The 17,218-nt window shown below is 47.5% G+C and overlaps 2 protein-coding genes and 1 long non-coding RNA gene across 8 annotated transcripts in view; 1 reads left to right on the forward strand and 2 right to left on the reverse strand.

Moving 5' to 3' along the window:
• SAFB (scaffold attachment factor B) overlaps positions 1-2,070 on the reverse strand; it is a 46,255-nt gene extending 44,185 nt beyond the window's left edge. For all 4 annotated transcript variants that reach the window (XM_003914720.5, XM_009193253.4, XM_009193254.4 and 1 more), the window contains exon 1: positions 1,716-2,070. In XM_003914720.5, coding sequence (XP_003914769.1) covers positions 1,716-1,904 — 189 coding nt within the window. In that variant the 5' untranslated portion in view covers positions 1,905-2,070. The remainder of the gene's footprint in view (positions 1-1,715) is intronic.
• A 36-nt stretch (positions 2,071-2,106) lies between these two features.
• Positions 2,107-17,218, forward strand: part of SAFB2 (scaffold attachment factor B2) — a 37,336-nt gene continuing 22,224 nt past the window's right edge. For 2 of the 3 annotated variants that reach the window (XR_002518861.2, XM_003914714.4), the window contains exons 1-9: positions 2,107-2,579; positions 3,707-3,794; positions 9,014-9,078; positions 9,165-9,368; positions 11,955-12,017; positions 12,931-12,958; positions 13,864-14,374; positions 14,804-14,853; positions 15,391-15,491. Coding sequence is in view for 2 of the 3 variants with exons in the window: in XM_003914714.4 (XP_003914763.1) it covers positions 2,394-2,579; positions 3,707-3,794; positions 9,014-9,078; positions 9,165-9,368; positions 11,955-12,017; positions 12,931-12,958; positions 13,864-14,374; positions 14,804-14,853; positions 15,391-15,491 (1,296 nt within the window). In the remaining variant the exon portion in view is untranslated. The remainder of the gene's footprint in view (positions 2,580-3,706; positions 3,795-9,013; positions 9,079-9,164; positions 9,369-11,954; positions 12,018-12,930; positions 12,959-13,863; positions 14,375-14,803; positions 14,854-15,390; positions 15,492-17,218) is intronic. The other variant, XM_031660087.1, reaches the window with a different exon arrangement.
• Positions 10,789-11,854, reverse strand: LOC103879904. Its single transcript, XR_001897591.3, has 2 exons — positions 11,572-11,854; positions 10,789-11,070 (listed from the first exon to the last, which is right to left on the reverse strand). It is a non-coding gene; the product is annotated as an uncharacterized LOC103879904 (long non-coding RNA).

The raw sequence follows: 17,218 nt of genomic DNA on the forward strand, positions 1-17,218 counted from the left end.
GGACCACATCTTGAAGAAAATGAAAAGGAGAAGGAAGAAGGAACAAATCTGTGCTCTCAGAGATGACAGTGAGTGATGGGAAGTCTCAGTCACCAGCTTGACAGGAAGGTTCAGTGCCATCACAGCAGCTTTTCAGGCCTATGGACCGTCCGGGGAGAAAAAAAGGATAAAGCCTCTTAATTTGGCTTAGCTGATGGGAGGCCGCCAATCTCCACTGTCTGCGTTTTCTCTGGGTAAATATGTAGATCAATGAACTTCCTGCCTTGTCTGAGTAAAGAGAGAATCCACAGTGAAAAGAAACCCAAGTTTGAGCTTTTAAAAGGCCCATGTGACTCTGGCCAAGACAACTATCCACTCGAGCCCAGGGTTTCTCATCAGGAAAAAAAAAAAAAAAAAAAAAAAAAAAAAAAAAAAAATCCCTACTTCTCATCACCAATTAATAATAAAGCCCTGCGATCTCCGTAGTTCCGGAGCCAGGATGGTGGAATGTCGTCACCAGCCCCACTGCCTGCAGGGCCTGGGAGGGTGGGCGGCCAGGCGGAGCGACTACAGGGGCGAGAGGTCCCAGAGGAGCCAGGTGGAAGAAATGCAGAGAAAGAAGCCGCCAGGAATAAGGAAACCGCAGGCGGCTAACCTTTACTTGACTCTCTGCTTTTCCAAGGGATCCCTTTGAATCCCCCAAGGTAGGCGTTAGAGCCCCCGATCTGCAAATGAGGACTCGTGGTGGCACAGAGAGGAGAAGGGAATCGTGATGGCAACCACACACCGAAGTGTTTACATGCGCCAGGCAGCACGCCAAGCCTGCTCCACGCAACCTTATTTAATCCCCAAACCAAAGCCCTATTGCTTTTTTTCTTCTTACAGAGAGAGAGAAAAAAATAAATAAATAAAATAAAAAGGACTCAGAAGGGGTTCAAGGTCTTCTATGCCCAAGATCAGGCCACGGAGAGCTGGCAGGGTTCCCAAGTCCAGAGAGACTGATGGACCAGGGGAAGCCCAGGCTCTGCCCGCCTCCCGGGCAGTTCTGAGGCTGGTTTTAAAGTCCACCCCGGGTCTCCCCTCATTTCACATTTCGGGTCGCTATCGTCAATCCCACTTTTCCTTCCTGCCCTGTTACTTCACCGGGCGAGTACCGGCAAAACGGGAAAACGGGGTTGTGGCCGTTTTTCCTATTTTTCGCTTTGAGTATGTCCTACGGGTGTCTCCTTTGAAAATCTGCCCCGATTCAGGCTGGTCGGTCCCCCGTGGCTCACAAAATCTCTTCCCTGGGGAAACCAAGCAGCAGGCCCAGGAATCCCACGGCCTGGGTTCAAATCCCGACGCCGCCCGTCCTCGGCCGTGTGACCTTGGCCGAGTCCCTTCCCCTCGCCTAGGAAGTGAACGTTTCAGGGTCTCCCCTCCAGGTACGGAGGCGGGGACGAGACGAGGGGAGAACCCTCCTCTCGGGGGACGATGTCACCCGTCACCGCTTCTCCTGCACGCGCGCCGTTTTTCTGGTTCTCCCGGCCCCAATGCGGCGTTACTATTTGAACCCAGGCCCAGCCGGCCAAGGAACTCTCGCCGGGGCCTGGGAAGAGCCGGGGGACGCGAGAACACCAGGTCCGGGGAGGCCGCGAACGGGGCCGGGGGCGGACGCCAGGGCCCGCGAGCCACCGTCGCGGCCAAGAGGATCCCAAACCCACCCTGTGCCCCCCCCCTCGGGGCCCCAAATCCACCTTCTTCAGCCGCTCCATCAAAACGCTCTTGTTGCCGCTCGAGTCCACATTCCGTTTCCTCAGCTCCGCCCGCAGATCGATCACTCGCAGGTCGCTGAGGCGCCGCGTTCCGGTCTCTGACGAGGCGGAGCTCAGAGCCGCCGCGCCCGCCGCTCCAGAATCTCCTAGGCCTGACAGAGTCTCCGCCATTCCAGGGACCCTGGCTCCGCCGCCCACTTTCCACAGAACCGGGCCGGTTTTATCAGGCTCCTAGCACAAAATGGCGCCGCCTGCGAGGGAACCGCTCCAGTCGCCCCGGCGCGCCTCGCTTCTGCGCAGGCGCACCAAGCGCAAGCTGGACTATCCCGGTTGCAACTGCACATGCGCAGTGAGAACAACGCGGGGATGTGCGCAGTCGCGTTGCGTCTCTCCAGCCTCCCGCCGGGAACTGCCGGGACGCATGCGAGCTGCAGATTCGGCGCCTGCGCGTGGTGCCGGTGAACGCGCGGTTGGTCGACGCGCGAGCGTCTTTGCTGCTAAGTGCGCTCGTGAGGCGGTGCGCGTGCGCGTGCGCGGCCGCAAAGCGGGGCGGGAGGAAACGAGTGCGTTTTCCTCTTAGGCGGCGCCATTTTGTGTTCAGAGCCGCTCCAGCTGCCGGCGGTGTGCGGCTGAGTCGGTGGTGGAGACGGGAACGTGACGATGGCGGAGACTCTGCCCGGGTCGGGCGACTCGGGCCCTGGCACAGCTGCTCTCGGCCCGGGCGTTGCGGAGACTGGGACGAGGCGACTCAGCGAGCTGCGGGTGATCGATCTGCGGGCGGAGCTGAAGAAGCGGAACCTAGACACGGGCGGCAACAAGAGCGTCCTGATGGAGCGGCTCAAGAAGGTGAGGCGGCGCGGGGCTCGGGGGTGGCGCAGGAGGCTTGGGCACGCCCCCGCCAGTGCCTGTCACCGCGGCTCCCGGACCCGGGGCGCCCCGGGCCCGACCCGCGTCTTGGCCGACCCCGACTCGAGGTGTCGGGCACCCAGGGGGCCGGCTGTGTGACCTTGGCCCGTTACCGCCCCTCTCTGTGCCTTCCTTCCTATTCTCTTTCCACCTTTTCTCTTTAGGCGCGCTCAGCGTCCGGTCTTCTCGGCTACCAGGGTGGCCCCGGGACCCCTCCTGGGGCTCCCTTTCGAGCCTTGGCTCTGTGACCTTGGGCAGGTGCTTTTCTCTCTGTGCCTCAGTTTCCTTCTCCGGAGAATGGGTGTCTGGCGGACTCCTGAGCTTTTACAGGAAAGGGGGAGGTGCTTGTTCTTGCCCCAGGGCCTTAGCATTTACGAAGCTGTCCACCCGTGTCCCCCAGATCTCGTAGCCGGCCCCTTGTCATTTCGGGTGTGCCTGAGACATCACCTTCCTGAGCGCCCTCCCTAATGCGCCGCCCCACCTCCTTGCCAGCTCATTCTGCGTTTATGTCGTACCTCGCTGAATGCAGGGGCTAAATGCAAGATATTAAGTGATTGGGGATTGTCTGTCTCCGCAACTGGAAGAAACTCCTTCAGCATAGGGAGGGAGCTTGTGGGTGCCCAGTCCTGGACCTGGCAGGTGGCAGGCACTGAGGGACCTGTTGAATCTCCCCAGGGTGGCTGCTGTTCCTCCTCACCAGCGGTGGCCAGCCCTTCACCGAGGCCGGGCCAAGTGCAGCCTCTCTGTTCTGATTTGTCCCATCACATAACTTTAAAGTCGAAGGTTGGGCAGTGTCGAGTTGAGTTGCCGTTTTGGAACTGGTCCTTGACCCCAGTTCTGGAGCTCCTGCTCGCAGCCTCCCTCTCCTTTGTCATTTGGACCCAGAGAGATCCAAGCTGTGCGGGATTCCTCCTCCGCCTTTTGGGCTTGCGGCCCAGATAGCTGACCCGGAGTTGCTCTCTACAAGGACGCGTTTGCCTTTGTTTCATGGGAGGTTGTTACTTGTAAGGAACAGTGTGTGCCCTGCAGCTCTTAATCATGTTGTAAAACTCATTTGTCCCTAATAGGCGGTTAAAGAAGAGGGGCAAGATCCTGATGAAATTGGCATCGAGTTAGAAGCCAGCAGCAAGAAGTCAGCCAAGAGATGTGTTAAAGGTATTTACTTGTACATATGATGCTTGGGGCTTGAGTGTTTAGAGAATTTAGAGAAATGGTGTGTAGTGCTCTTCCCGCCCTCTAGGCTGGGAGAACTTCTCTGGTCCTTGGTGTCTCCCACTAAGAGTTAGCTTTGCTCATCACCACCTAACAAGTAGCTGTGTTAAGGGCACAGGGAGGAGGAAAGAGATGTACGGGTGCCAAGTGCAGTTAAAATATACGAAAAACGTTTCAGCTTCTGCCATTGGGATTAAAAGTCAACTAGAGAAAGACAAGCTCTTAAAGCTACTTCTACGGGTCTGAGGAACCAAATGTTCCTTCCTGGTTCAAAAAAGAGGTCTTAACGGAAGGAAAAGGACACCAACCCGAGACTGAATAAACTCAGCTTTGCTAGGGTCCAGAATAGATTGTTAGGGTATTTGCACTCAGCCTATTTTTTTTACTATTACGGTTTTTGAATGTGAAGATTTAATTCACAGGACCGTTAAATTTATCAGGTTAAGGTGTGCAATTCAGTGCTTCCTAGTGCATACACAAGGCTCTGCGTCCACCACCACCGTATTCTTCTGGATTTTCACCGCCCCAAAAGGAAACCTGGTCCTCATTAGAAGTTAGTTGCCTTACTTTTCTCCCTCCAGCCCCTGGCAACTACTAATCCATGTTCTGTCGGCATAGATTTGCCTATTGTGGATATTTCATGTAAATGTAATTGTACAACATGCGGCCATTTGTATCAGCTTTCTCTTAACGTAATGATTAAAGTTCATCTGTGTTGCAACATGTATTGATACTTCATTCCTGTTTATGGCTGATACCAGTTATTTTTGGAAGCATTGAATTCCATAAAAATTTGAAGCTTTGAATATCCCAATTGGTATTGTCCTCATTGTTACGTTTTATGGTGATAAGGATAATGTAATTTATCCTTATTATATTATTATATTATAATAATATAATAATTATAATAATTATAATTAAATTATAATAATATAATAATATAATTTAGGTTTTCTGTGCAGGGGGCCTGTTTTCTTGGAAAAGTGCTAAATTCAGGCAGTGGAGGATTGGTGCTTAGAAAATAGAAATTGTGCATTTTTAACAATTTCGTTGTTTTTTTTTTTTTTTTTTTTTTTTTTTTGAGACGGAGTCTCGCTGTGCTCCCAGGCTGGAGTGCAGTGGCGTGATCTCAGCTCACTGCAAGCTCCGCCTCCCGGGTTCACGCCATTCTCCCGCCTCAGCCTCCTGAGTAGCTGAGACTACAGGCGCCTGCCACCACGCCCGGCTAGTTTTTTGTATTTTTAGTAGAGACGGGGTTTCACCATGTTAGCCAGGATAGTCTCGATCTCCTGACCTCGTGATCCACCCGCCTCGGCTTCCCAAAGTGCTGGGATTACAGGCTTGAGCCACCGCGCCCAGCCAATTTCGTTGTTTTTTTAACAGCTTTTTGTTAATGTGTTTCATAACACATTAACTGTTTAAAACGTGTGCGTTTGGTTTGAAAGGTTAAATCTTTTAGTTAGGTTGCATAAGAGCTTGAAGTTAAAGTTTACTTTTGAAACATGGATGTGTTTTTATTGTTCTTCTGACTGTCAGTATTTCAGCTAGAAGGCCTGACTGCCTGTGCAGATTCAGAATGTGAGAGACTGGTCTACAGCAGGAAATACAGTTTATCTCTTCTGCTTAGGTGTTAACTTATGCATGATCTGAAATTTTTTTTTTTAATGGTTGGGAAAATTGCTTAACAATAAAGTTTAAAAGTTTTTTTATGTAGGTGCTCATTTTAAAACTGTAAAGTTCAAGACTTACTCAAACTATCCTTGGCTTTTAGCAGGAATTTAACAGGGAATTTTTTTTTTTTTTTTTTTTTTTTTTTTTTGGCGATGGAGTTTCGCTCTTGTTGCCCAGGCTGGAGTGCAGTGGTGCCGTCTGGGTTCACTGCAACCTCTGCCTCCCGGGTTCAAGCAATTCTCCTGCCTCAGGCTCCCGAGTAGCTGGGATTACAGGCGCCCGCTGCCATGCCTGGCTAATTTTTTGTATTTTTAGTAGAAACGTGGTTTCACCATGTTGGCCAGGCTGGTCTCGAACTCCTGACCTCAGGTGATCCACCCGCCTGGGCCTCCCAAAGTGCTTGGATTACAGGCATGAGCCACCGTGCCTGGCCTAGCAGGGATCATTTCTAATGATCTTTGCATCATTAGAAAAACTAAACTTTAGCTGAGTGCTTTGAAGACCTGCCTGAATGCCTAGATTAAAGCTTAGGTCGATTCAAAACTACTTGGAGTTAGTGTTTTGACAGGAAAGCTTGGATGATAAAGTTCGTCTGTTGCTTTAAAAATGATATATGTAGCCTCAGCTCTAGTGAGGATTAGAAGGGCTTCTGATAGCTTCCCATTCCTTTTTCAGAGAAGTACCAAGCCCAGAGAGAGCCCAGGTCTTCAGGTGGAGCTCATCCCCTGCGGGCCTCATCTTCCATCCTGAGCTGCTGATGTTCTCTAGAGGTGTCAGGGCACCTGGCTAATGGATAAAGCGCAAGTGCCTTAGGATTTTGTGGTTGCAGTTGGGGCCTGTTATTACATACAGCTGTTAGATCAGGAGACACTCAATTACTTTTCTTTTCGAGCACTATGCAGCAGCGTTCAGTTGAGTCCAAAGTTGGACTCATTCTGGGAACTCACCAGTAACTGCTTTGTTGCAAGAATTGAAGCAGCCAAACTTGTTGAGAGAAAGTGTCCTCATTATAAATCAGAGTAAGAGTCTTCACCAAAATTAGGAGTCCTAGGCAACATTGTAGGTGGGTTTGGAAAAAATAAAACTTGGATTAAAAATTTAAGTTTTAGATGCCATGTGGGATTAAAGTTGGATTTTCTTACATCTGTGTCCCTGACAGTGGCAGCTTTTCGTTGGCCAATGCCAGGTGCTGGGGATTGGGGCGTCGCCTGTCTACGCCACATTAGCTTTTCGGTGATGCTCCTTGGTCAGCATTTCTCCTATTTCCGTCCTATGTGGGCACTGCAGGCTACTATTTAGGGCCTAGAAATTGGGTGCAATTACCAAACAGTTTTAGACAACGTATTTCAAAAGGAAATGCTGTGTTTAGATGTCATGGGAAGTGGGACAGCTGAGTTTCAGAGTGCCAGCTTTGGAGCCCAACCAAATTCTCGTGTGTCAAACGCAGATCATAAAACCTGCTAGCGTTGTTAGGCGTCTTAAGTGATAGACTGGAAATAGCTCACGTTGCGAGACATGCAATTAAACTGCATTTCTTGAGTGATTATTGATAACAGTGGTGAGTGAGACTCTTAAGTTGTAGACCCTGCAGGTTTTTTATGTTTAATTTTCTTTTTTGAACAATTTTTGGAAGTAATACTTTTAGATAATTTGGAAAATGTAAAAAGTATGCATGTGAAAATAAAATTATCTCTAATCTTACCCCTGAGTATTTTAACTATTGTTGGTGATTATCTTAGCCTTATCCACCCGGATTTTATAAACATATCCTCGCATATATGCTCGCATGGATACAAATAGACACCGGCTTTTAAGAAACGTGTATCTTTTTTTGTTTGATTTTTCTTTATGGGTGTGTGTGTGAGAGAGACACAGTCTTACTCTGTTGCCCAGAGTGGAGGGCAGTGGCATGATCGTGGCAGCCTCAAGCTCCCAGGCCCAGAGCACTCACCCACCTCACCCTCGCCAGTAGTTGGGAGTACAGGTGCATAACACCATGCCTGACTAATTTTTGTATTTTTGATGGAGATGAGGTCTCACTGTGTTGCCCGAACTTGTCTCTTAATTCCTGGGCTCAAGCGATTCACCTTCATTAGCCTCCCAACGTGCTGGGATTACAGGCGTGAACCACCGTGCCCACACTGTGGGCATTTTTTCTGTTTCATTAAATATTCTTTAAAAGCATACATTCTTTAAACATTGTGAGACATTGGATGGTGTCCCACAGGGTTTCTCAGTATTGGCACTATTGACAATTTGGGCCGAATAATTCTCTGTGGTTGGGGAGTATCCTTTGCATTGTAGGGTCGTGACCAGTGTCACTAGCTGCTGATGCTAATGGCATTCTCCCAAGTCATGACAACCAACAGTGTCTCCAGACATTGCCAGCCATTCCCCCCGGTTGTGAACCACATCTGAATGAAAATGTGCTGTAATTTGTTTCCCTTTTGGGTGTTTAACAGGTACAATAGGACAGATATCTATGTTTCGAACTCCTTGTCAGATACCCTAAGACTCAAATTCCTGGCATAAAGGGTATGCACATTAGTAAGGTTTTTGATACATATGGAGCCTCAAGTTTATTCTCAGGGTTTCCTCTCTTGATCCCCTCCAGCCTCCTTTTGCAATACCTAGCAGAATTCTATCAAATAGTTATTTTGTGGTCACAAAACCCAGGATGATTCTCAACTTTATGGCAGCCTTTGCCTTTTGCCTTGGGGGGAAAAAGTTTTTGAGCTGAAAAATGACAAAGACCTACTTGAAATGGGTAGAATATAGGGAGAGCCAGCAAATCACTAACTCAATATTTTATGTTGCAGTTCTTTGGTTACTAGATGGTATTGTATTTTTTTGTCGCTGTTGGTTCAAAATGCCTGTTTTTATCCTTTGTTCATTTTTTTGTGATTTTTTTCTTAGGTTTGGAGTGTTTTTGAAATATTTGGAAACTTTTAGATATTTTGTGGTAAATCAGACTACTCTGATAATCTAACAGGAATCCTAATTTTCATCTCCCTGTTGATGTATTACTTAGAACACCAATTGAGGCCGGGCGGCGTGGCTTATGCCTGTAATCCCAGCACTTTGGGAGACCGAGGCGGGTGGATCACGAGGTCAGGAGTTCGAGACCAGCCTGGCCAATATGGCGAAACCCCATCTCTACTAAAAATAGAAAAATTAGCTGGGTATGGTGTGTACGCCTGTAGTCCCAGCTGCTGGGGAGGCTGAAGCAGGAGAATCGCTTGAACCCGGGAGGCGGAGGTTGCAGTGAGCTGAGATCATGCCACTTGCACTCCAGCCTGGGCGACACAGTGAGACTCCATCTCAAAAAAAAAAAAAGAAAACAAATTGAGACAAAATTACGTGTGACAGGAGAGGGGAGACTTAGTTTCTCTTGTAATGTGTTCTGTTCTAAGATTGGAATCTATTCTGCGTAAACTAATTATGAGGTAGAACTTGAGTGTTATCTGATTGAACAATTATTCTGTAATTAGGACTGAAGATGGAGGAGGAAGGCACAGAAGATAACGGCCTGGAAGATGATTCCAGAGACGGGCAGGTAAGTGATGTCAGGGTAGAGACGACAAGCAGCAGCTCCCTGTCCTGGTCCAGGTGGTCGTTAACGACTCTTTTTCCTCTTTACAGGAGGACATGGAAGCAAGTCTGGAGAACCTGCAGAATATGGGCATGATGGACATGAGTGTGCTAGACGAAACTGAAGTGGAGAATAGCAGTGCTCCAGATTTTGGGGAGGATGGCGCGGACAGTCTTCTCGATTCCTTTTGTGATAGTAAAGAATACGTGGCTGCACAGCTGAGACAGCTTCCGGCTCAGCTCCCAGAGCATGCTGTAGGTAACTTGGAGACACAGCGGGTTGTGCCCGTAGCCCCGAGGCACCTGGCGCTTGCGTGCTGCTCATGTGAGGGAGAACGCAGCTAAACCACCGTGAACACATAGTTCAATGTCTAAACCCTGCTGTTAAACCATGTCCATTTAAACGCTGTGTAGGTCAGGGATTAACTAATAGATAGCTTTTCTGTAGTACTGGGGAGTGTTTTTATAATTGGCTGGGAGACACTTTGAAAGCATGTGGTAAGTCATAAAATAGAAAGCTCTGACATAAAAGATTTTCGTTTTTTGAGATGGGGTCTCATTGTTACCCAGGCCGGTCTTGAACTCTTGGGCTCCAGTGATCCTCCCAACTAGCTGGGCTTATTGGCACAGGCCACAGTGCCCAGTAAGTTTTTTCCCTGTAAAAAATAGTTTTAAGAAACAAAGACAGTTTATTTATTTAGAGACAGGGTCTTGCTCGCTTGTGCAGACTGGAGTGCAGTGTTGTGATCATAACTCACGGCAGCCTCAGCCTCCCAGGTTCAAGCAATCCTGCAGAGCTGAGACTACGCTGAACCACCATGCCCAGCTAATTAAAAAAAAATTTTTTTTTTTTAGAGATCATTAGGTTACCCACATTGATCTTGAACCCCTGAGCTCAAGCAGTCCTTCCGCCTCAGCCTCCCAGAGTGCTGGCATTACAGAGTGCCGCACCCAGCTCAGAAATGGTTTCTAATCTCATCATGGAGATATTCCTCATAATGTTGTGTTTTTTTGGTTTTTGCTTGTTTGTTTGTTTTTGAGAGGCGTCTCACTCTGTCACCCAGGCTGGAGTGCAGTGGCAAGATCACAGCTCACTGCAACCTCTGCCTCCCGGGTTCAAGCAATTCTCCTGTCTCAGCCTCCTGAGTAGCTGGGACCACAGGCACGCACCACCACGCCCAGCTAATTTTTTTGTATTTTCAGTAGAGATGGAGTTTCACCATGTTGGCCATGATGGTCTCCATCTCCTGATCTTGTGATCTGCCTGCCCTGGCCTCCCAAAGTGCTGGGATTACACACTTGAGCCACTGCGCCCAGCCACCGGGCTAATTTTTTATATTTTTTGGTACAGACAGGATTTCATAATGTTGGCCGGGCTGGTCTTAAACTTCTGACCTCAAGTGATCCGCCTGCCTTGGCCTCCCAAAGTTCTGGGATTATAGATGTGATTCACCACGCCTGGCCTGTTAATGTTTTAAGCAAGGTTAAGCAGTTACATTAAAAGATGTAAAGTACAGTGAAGACAAGTACCAACCATGCTCCCCAAAGGGACTGACTGAGCATCCTTGTATGTAAAGGAGGACCTTTGCTTAGGGCTTTCCCAGCTTTTCACTTCTAGTGTTTTGGCATAGAGCTCTCTGGTGGGGCTATTCAAATACCACAAGCCATCACTGTCTTCGAGCTGATCTTCATTTTAATCTGACGTCACGTGCCCAGTAGGTGGTTTTACTTCCTTAAGGCATTGCAGCTTTTAGCTTGGGGGTGGAAATGCCTCCGTAGGACTGAACCTTAAACCTTATGGTCAAAAGTTATTGCCTCCAAATTTATCCTCCTTTGATCTAGGGCAGCACTGAGGAACTGATTAGCTGCCTTTCTCAGCCTGGTGCTGCTGTGTGTTTATTATTTTCAGAGTGTGTACTTCTCAGTTAATGGAGGCATCCAGGTCATGGGTTCAAATCTAGAAAAGGAAAAAAGAAAATATTTGGGAGTGATCTTTTTGTAGTTCACTTAAAAAGAGCTTCAAATTTAGTAAAACTTGGTGATAACAAGTTTTTCTTTTGTTTGGCATGTAGTAAAGAGAGAAAATGACCAAGTTAAATGTTTGTTTTTAATAAAGTAGGCTAGGAGGGCCAGGCGTGGTGGTTCACGCCTGTAATCCCAGCACTCCAGTAGGCTGAGGCGGGTGAATCACCTGAGGTCGGGAGTTCAAGATTAACCTGGACATGGTGAAACCTTGTCTCTACTAAAAAATACAAAAAATTAGCCGGGCATGGTGGCACATGCCTGTAATCCCAGCTACTCGGAAGGCTGAGGCAGGAGAATCACTTGAACCCAAGAGGCGGAGGTTGCAGTGAGCCAATCGCCGCCATTGCTTCAGCCTGGGCAACAAGAGCGAAACTCCGTCTCAAACGAATGAATGAATAAAGTAGGCTAGGAGAAAGTGCCCGGTGAGTGTTACCTTAAGAGTGTTGCTGCCAGGTGAAATTGGAGGAGCACAGTTTATCATTTTTGAGTTCTGCTTTAGAAATCCTGTGGTTGGAGGGTTATGTGTTAATCACCAGTACTTAGAAACTGCCTGGGAAATTGATTCGTTCATTCACCCAGTACAGACAGGGCAGCACACCCCCCTGCAGGCCACTGCCAGAGATGCTGGTGGAGCAGAGGCGTGGAGTGTGTGTTCTGGCGGAGAGGCAAGCGCTGAACTGAATGACCCAACAGTAGACTTTTAGATGGCAAAAGGTGCTGTGAGGGAAACAGACACACAGGTTGCCTAAGCGAGGTGTTGGCCTTGGTTTTCACAGCTCCAGCTTCCACAAAGTCATCTTCCATTTTGTTTTTCAGGTGGATGGGGAAGGATTCAAGAACACTTCGGAAACTTCATCGTTGAACTTCAAAGTAACTCCGGTAAGTTACCATCTGGTTCTGCATCACTGGGAATGTTAAACAAGTGGTTGATGTTCCACAGTGAAAGAGCAGTGTGTATGTATAAGGAAATGATATTGTGCTGGATACTGGGGTTAAGAGGTTAGCAGAACAGAAGTAGTTTCAGGGCTGGCCATCTAGCAGGGGCAGTGGGATCAAACCAAGTATGTAACCAGAAGGGAGAAAGAAGTGTGATGAGGGAGCAGTTGTGGTGGTTGGACTTCAGAAGTGCCTGGAACTCTTCCCAGAGGAAGTTATGTCTGAATTGAGGTCTGACGGATAGGTTGAAGAGGGAAAGAAGAATTTGGAGCAGAAAGTGTGGGGGGTGGCTCTGATGCAGAAGAGAGAGGGGAGCACACAGGGTTGGGGAGAAGCCAGAGGGTGTTGCAGAGCAGCTGGGCCCACCTCGCTGAGTCTGGGCTACCAGAAGGATTGGACCTATTGTCCTAAGTGAGCCAGATGTTGGAAGAGGTTTTCAGCAGAGTAGAGAGATCATTTTGTTTTAACAGGTTTCAGTTACAAATAAGTTTATGTTGGGAAAAGTATTTTTTTCCTAAATCCACTGTGACCTCTCCTCTGACAAAGGGGGTCTTTGCCAGCTGCAGCAGCCACTAGGTCAGCTTGGTCGTGGGGTGAGTGGCACGTCTGTGCGGGGCCCAGACTCGGGAGAATCAGACAGACTGTTATCACTAGGGACCTGCTGTTACCAGAGGAACTGGCAAAATAAACTGGTTTTCACCAAGTTATTGTAGCATGGAATACATTTTTTGGAGAGGAGAAAGTTTTGTGGAAACAGGCATTTATTCACAGATGATTGAAAGCTGTATTTGTTGGTGAAATGTATCTGCCCCGTGTTTAAAGTGACTTGTGGATTTGCTTTTTCTTTTTTAAATAGGACATTGAAGAATCTCTTTTGGAGCCAGGTACTGATAAGAGAAACACGACAGTTATGGTTTGAAAGTTTTCACGCTATTATTTTAAAGCTGTCTATATTTTAAGTTGTGTTATGATCTTGTAAATTGCTCTAATGGTGGACAATCCAGATCATACAAGGATCAGAGATTGGAAACCCATTCGTATCACCAGATCTGTAGAAGAGCCATTCTGGCTTCTTGAGGTCAAATACATTTGGTGCAATGTAGTGATTATTTTCATCTCTAACCACGTAGAGTGGCATTTAATTCCCCCTGTCCCCATGATTCCTCCATGTGTTTCTACACATGAAACAGATCTTGTGATATTTTGCTGCAGTCGTTTTGATTAACGCAGTTAAGGCAGGAAAAAGCTGTTGTCAGGGCACTTACCACCTGAGAAATGACTGGATTCCAGAAGAGGAAACAGTTTCTTCGTGAAAATTTTCAACATATTATTCCCCTTCCGGACTGCGTTTATCTCCCACCGTCAGAAGAGATTCTGGTTTTCATATTGGATTGTTCTGTTAAAAGAAATTCAAAGAAATTTGGAAATTGAGCTGTCGTTGAATGGTGATTGCATTCGGTTCAGCACCTTGGACATTGGAAAATCAGTCAGAAGACCCAGACTTGAACAAAAACTCGAAGAAGACTGTTGAGAAGCAGCCGCGTGGTTGTAGGTTTTTAAATCTGTGGGGGCCTTTTCTCTTCCGTGTAGCGTAGAGGCTTACCTAGAGGCGGTCACAGGGCAGGTAGTGTAACCAGTATAACTTTGTGTACCCGCGGGTTTTCCAATCTCTGTGTAGCTAGCAGTTCTCTTCGTGTTAGTGTGGCAGCCGTGCCAGTTCCACATTTGTGATTGCTTTATTTCCCTGGTAATTAAACCTTGTGCCATTCTATTCCTGTTAAATCCGTAGAAAATGAGAAAATACTCGACATTTTGGGGGAAACTTGTAAATCTGAGCCAGTAAAAGAAGAAAGTTCCGAGCTGGAGCAGCCATTTGCACAGGACACAAGTAGCGTGGGGCCAGACAGAAAGCTTGCGGAGGAAGAGGACCTATTTGACAGCGCCCATCCGGAAGAGGGTGATTTAGATTTGGCCAGCGAGTCAACAGCACACGCTCAGTCGAGCAAGGCAGACAGCCTGTTAGCGGTAGTGAAAAGGGAGCCCGCGGAGCAGCCAGGCGATGGCGAGAGGACGGACTGTGAGCCTGTAGGGCTAGAGCCGGCAGTTGAGCAGAGTAGTGCGGCCTCCGAGCTCGCGGAGGCCTCTAGCGAGGAGCTCGCGGAAGCAGCCACGGAAGCCGCAAGCCCAGAAGCCAGAGATAGCAAAGAAGACGGGAGGAAGTTTGATTTTGAAGCTTGTAATGAAGTCCCTCCGGCTCCTAAAGAGTCCTCAACCAGTGAGGGCGCTGATCAGAAAATGAGGTTTGTTTTTTCTCAGTTTTAGACCAGACGCTATCTCCTTTTCATTGGTCATTTAATGACACACATAAGCTGTTTTTTTCTGCAATTGGCCAGCCAGACTGACGAAATTGTAGTTTTGCTTCTAAAGAATGTTTTGTTTCTCTGTGTGTTTTTAATGGGTGATTCAATTCCTTTTCTTTTTCTCAACCTATCATGGTTGTGTTCTTAAATTGTTAATCGTTATCTTCAGCTAAATCGAATTGACTTTTACAAATCTGACATTGTATTTTTGGGGTCAGATTTTCCAATATAAGCTTGCAGAGGTGTCTGTTAAAATTTTATTTCAGACTAATTTTCTGGTAGGTATTCAGTTTTAGCACATAATCATATTTTTAGTTTTGTTCTCTTTCGTTTTTTTCCTGTATGAGTAACATTAACTTTTGTCTCTAGCTCTTTTAAGGAAGAAAAAGATATAAAGCCAATCATTAAAGATGAAAAAGGTATGATTTAACTTATGCGGTAGGGAGCCATGTTTGGATCCCTTATTTTGGGAGGAGGGGCGTGCAGATATCCACACTTTGGATCCAGTCATTTGTTTTATTATGGGTTACTGGAATCAACCACCTAATAGTTTCTTGAGAGACTAGTTTTAGAAGTTCGCAAGCATCTGCATTTTATATTTCTGTTGTGGTTGTCATTTATGGGATAGTGAAAAGCACAAGAAAGGAATAATTCTGCTCATTGAAGACTGTTTCAAGGACTTTAGAGACTGCTGTCTTGGATGAGATCTGATCATCAAAAGACATTTCAGTGCATAACTGACATGGGCATGATTATTCCTTGAGTAAGGAAACTCAGTTTTTGCTGTCCAGATTTTCTGCCTTCTGTGTGTTGGCATGTGTGTGTGCATTAAATTCTTGAGTCAACAGTTGGGATTGGGCGTCGTTAGGGCTTTTAAAGAGGGCTGCGATCTTAAGAATGGTTGTGCTTCCTGTTAGGCCTTGGGTTGATGCCTAAGAATCTCCCTCTCGTGCCAGGTCGAGTTGGCAGCAGTTCTGGTCGGAACCTGTGGGTCAGCGGGCTGTCCTCCACAACACGAGCTACGGATCTCAAGAACCTTTTCAGCAAGTATGGGAAGGTATGCCTTCCCTTGCCTCATACCATCCACTGTGATGATCAGAGTTAAAAAGGAAACTCTGCCGGGTGCAGTGGTTCACATCTATAATCCCAGCAGTTTGGGAGGCTGAGGCAGGAGGATTGCTTGAGTCCAGGAGTTCAAGACCAGCCAGGGAACATAGCAAGACCTTGTGTTTACTAAAAAATGACAACAATGGCTGGGCGTGGTGGCTCAAGCCTGTAATCCCAGGACTTTGGGAGGCCAAGACGGGCAGATCACAAGGTCAGGAGATCGAGACCATCTTGGCTAACATGGTGAAACCCCGTCTCTACTAAAAAATACAAAAAAATTAGCCGGGTGAGGCGGCGGGCGCCTGTAGTCCCAGCTACTCAGGGAGTCCCAGCTACTTCAGGGAGGCTGAGGCAGGAGAATGGCATAAACCCAGGAGGCGGAGCTTGCAGTGAGCTGAGATCCGGCCACTGCACCCCAGCCTGCGCGACAGAATGAGACTCCGTCTGAAGAAAAAAAAAAAGGACAGCAACAAAGCTCGCCCAGTCTTGTGCAGTGCACCTTATTTCCTGACTCACAGTAACTAGGGTGCCGAGCAGGGCACGTGGTTGGTCATATCACAGCAGTGCTCAGAACAGCGGTATAAACAGCTTCCATCTCAATGTTCTTGGGGTTCTTTCTAACTGGTCTCAAAGAGACTTATGGTCTTTCGTCCTAAGCAAAACTTAAAGCTGACATGATCAGTTTTTTTCCCTTAAGAATAAATTGGGAGGCTGAGACGGGCAGATCACCTAAGGTCAGGAGATGAAGACCAACCTGGCCAACATGGCTAACCCCTGTCTCTACTAACAATACAAAAAATTAGCCAGCCGTGGTGGTGTGTGCCTGTAGTCCCAGCTACTTGGGAAGCTGAGGCAGGAGAATCACTTGAACCCAGGAGCCAGAGGTTGCAGTGAGCCAAGATTGTGCCACTGCACTCCTACCTGGGTAACAGAGTGAGACTGTCTCAAAAAAAAAAAGAATGACATGAATAATTGACTTTCATATAATTTAGCATTTTAAGTATATAGTCTGACATGATTGTGGTTCAAAAATCACTAAGATACTGCTTATGGGGGCAGGAGAAAAATAGTACAATTCAGCAGCTTTCCAAAGGAAGTTGAGGAGGACAATTTAAAATGATTCCACTGTTTGGAATGAATTAATGTAAGAGTCTTCTTTTCTTTTTTTTTTTTTTGAGACCGTGTCTTGCTCTGTTGCCCAGGCTAAAGTGCGGTGGTGTGATCTTGGCTCACTGCGACCACCGCCTCCCAGGTTCAAGTGATTCTCATGCCTCAGCTTCCTGAGTAGCTGGGATTACAGGCACCCACCACCATGCCTGGCTAATTTTTGTATTTTCAGTAGAGATGAGGTTTCACCATGTTGACCAGGCTGGTCTCCAACTCCTGACCTATGTGATCTGCCTGCTCGGCCTCCCAAAGTGCTGGGATTACAGACGTGAGCCACTGCACTTAACCAAGAGTCTTCTGATAAGCAGTTGGCACTCCCCTGGTCTCCTGGGTGCCTCTGGGGAGTGGCTTCCAAAGGAGAAGACTCACCATTTAGTGTCTGGATGGTGCCCTGATTCCAGGCAGAGCGGGGCCTGTCCGACACAGCCTTCTGGCTACAGAAGCTGTTCCTTTGTCTAGGTCTGTGTCACCCGATCAGGTGTTGGTTAATGTTTCATTGCTTAAGAAGCA

The sequence above is a fragment of the Papio anubis genome, chromosome 20 (genome assembly GCF_008728515.1).
Source record: "Papio anubis isolate 15944 chromosome 20, Panubis1.0, whole genome shotgun sequence".
Classification (NCBI taxonomy): domain Eukaryota; kingdom Metazoa; phylum Chordata; class Mammalia; order Primates; family Cercopithecidae; genus Papio; species Papio anubis.